The 2112-nt window shown below is 41.0% G+C and overlaps 1 protein-coding gene across 1 annotated transcript; it reads left to right on the top strand.

Moving 5' to 3' along the window:
- The first annotated feature begins 538 nt into the window (after positions 1 to 538).
- LOC114656734 (transcription factor HES-5-like) lies at positions 539 to 1730 on the top strand. Its single transcript, XM_028808348.2, has 2 exons — positions 539 to 650; positions 759 to 1730. The coding sequence occupies exons 1-2, from the start codon at positions 588 to 590 to the stop codon at positions 1149 to 1151; spliced, it is 456 nt and encodes a 151-aa protein (XP_028664181.1). The 5' UTR covers positions 539 to 587; the 3' UTR covers positions 1152 to 1730.
- The last annotated feature ends 382 nt before the right edge of the window (positions 1731 to 2112 follow it).

Here is a 2112-nt window from a genome sequence, read left to right as displayed (position 1 = left end):
ACAAGTATAAGTAATCCTTTAAAGCCGAGCTGTTTAATACGATTTTTTTCGGGACGCTCAAATGTTCTCCAAGTCATGCGAATTTCTTTTAAGATCTGAGCGGGATACGTAGCTGCCACCTGTATACTCCATGAACCTAACTGATCCAAAAAGACAGCCTGCATCCGTGTGTATTTGTTAGGTCAATAAAACACACCTTCTTTTTTTGTTTGCTTTGTTATCGGAAGCTTCCAGGTAACCGTGTCAGATAGTCATTGTCTGTGCTTTTCGTTCTGTAACGACATGGCGCTATATTTAATTTCGCGGCACCAGCAACAGGTGTGGGTTGCGGTGGGAGGGACTTTCCCAGGTTAGCAAAAATCGCGCTGTTGATTGTCTATCTGATAACCCCGGGGGCCTCTTTTTATTGATGGCAGTTAAGCGTGCAGTAATTGATGTTTCTCCTATTGTCTGTCCGACGCCGCTGATTGGCTCCGGAGTGTGGGAACCCTGGCTGAGAGCAGCACTCAGGAATTGTAATGCAAATCAACAGCTACAAATACAGCAGCAGAGCACGCCGAAGAGTCAGACAAGTTTGAGTACCCACTATGGCTCCTTACGCTCTCAGCAACCAACCTTTCTCTTGCCAGCTCACGAGCGCTGACAAAAAAGTAAGTATTGAGTCCGGCACGGTTCAGCACCGTAGATCGCTCTTTTCTTGCAAATATAAATAATGGAAGGATGTGCTCTAATTGCCGTTATTTTTTAATTCTTTACAGTTAAGGAAACCTCTGGTGGAGAAACTGCGAAGAGATCGCATCAATAGCAGCATCGAGCAGCTAAAAGCTCTGCTAGAGAAGGAGTTCCAGAAACACGAGCCCAACTCGAAGCTCGAGAAAGCTGATGTTCTGGAGATGACCGTGAATTTCTTGAAGCAGCAGATGAGGCCACAGGTGGACTATGATCGGGGCTACTCCAGATGTCTTCAGGAGACCCTACATTTCTTGTCCTTATGTTCGCCTCACAAAGATGCACAAGTCCAGCTGATCAATTACTTCAGTGGAATTCCAAAAGCAGCCGAAGTGCCCTGCTGCCCGACTGCGACATCCTCTCCAAAGCAAGAACGACCTGATCCGCAAGGTGCGCTCTGGCGGCCTTGGCAGAGCAGCTAAGAAGGTCACCTCAGACTCTTATATGTACTCTACCTTTGAGAATCTATAGTTGCCTTCATATTGAAGGGGTGGAATTTGTGCTGTACATGTATATTACAAGTGAGAAGCCTTCAGGTTTAAAAATTGGTGGCCACGGTTTTCCTTCAATGAAGAGAAGTTGCTTATTTTCAAGCACATTTTGAAGATGTTATTTGTTTGCAAATGAACTTTTGTATTTAATATTGCTTGTTGTTACTCCATTCTGCTTCATAAAGAAATGAGTAATATGTTTTAGCATACAAAATTTGTATATAAGTGTGCATTTGGATGCAGCATTTTGTTTTCCCTTTGGGGTTGGGAAGGGGGTCTGCTTTTTAAATACTACTATTCTCCTTTCTTGTGTCTTCATATTGAAGATTTCTAGTCTGTATCTACAGTATCTGAAAGATGAGCAAATTAACAATCAAATTGTATATTTTAAATAATCATATGTACCTGATGAATGTTTAATTGAAATTACATATGGGAACAACTGTTATTTTTGAACAGGTCTCTCAGCATGTGATTACATTGTGAATGGATTTTGGTAATTTTTTTCAAGTGGGGAAAAAATAAAATATTGCAATAATATTTTGATTTTTGTGCATTTTATTGGTACGTTTTCACAACCATTTTTAATGTGTTTGTGGGGAAAGTAAGGATAATAAATACATTAAGGTTGCTGTGGGTGACACCATATTTCTTCAAAGAGCATCACACACTGTTTAATGCAGATGGTTCAAAAGCTGATGCATGAATTCATTAACAAACTTTTGTAATACACTGAACAGGTAATCAAGGTGGCAAACCCTTTGTTTTGGGTGATTGGAAGATTTTATGTATTTAACAGTCCAGCTGCCATCAGGCTTCCCTGTCTATGGGGACGTTTGCACTACAGTTATCCTTCTATGTTCAAAAGAGGTGCAATGTTGGCTAATAACAC

Source organism: Erpetoichthys calabaricus, chromosome 8 (assembly GCF_900747795.2).
Source record: "Erpetoichthys calabaricus chromosome 8, fErpCal1.3, whole genome shotgun sequence".
In the NCBI taxonomy this organism is placed as follows: Eukaryota; Metazoa; Chordata; class Cladistia; order Polypteriformes; family Polypteridae; genus Erpetoichthys; species Erpetoichthys calabaricus.
This window is presented reverse-complemented; position numbering and strand designations above follow the sequence as displayed.

What these genes read in the sequence shown, in the direction of transcription:
- LOC114656734 (XM_028808348.2), top strand. Translation starts at nt 588, where the DNA reads ATGGCTCCTTACGCTCTCAGCAACCAACCTTTCTCTTGCCAGCTCACG. An exon ending in TCACGAGCGCTGACAAAAAA is followed by an intron (nt 651 to 758) that starts GTAAGTATTGAG and finishes AATTCTTTACAG; the next exon opens with TTAAGGAAACCTCTGGTGGA.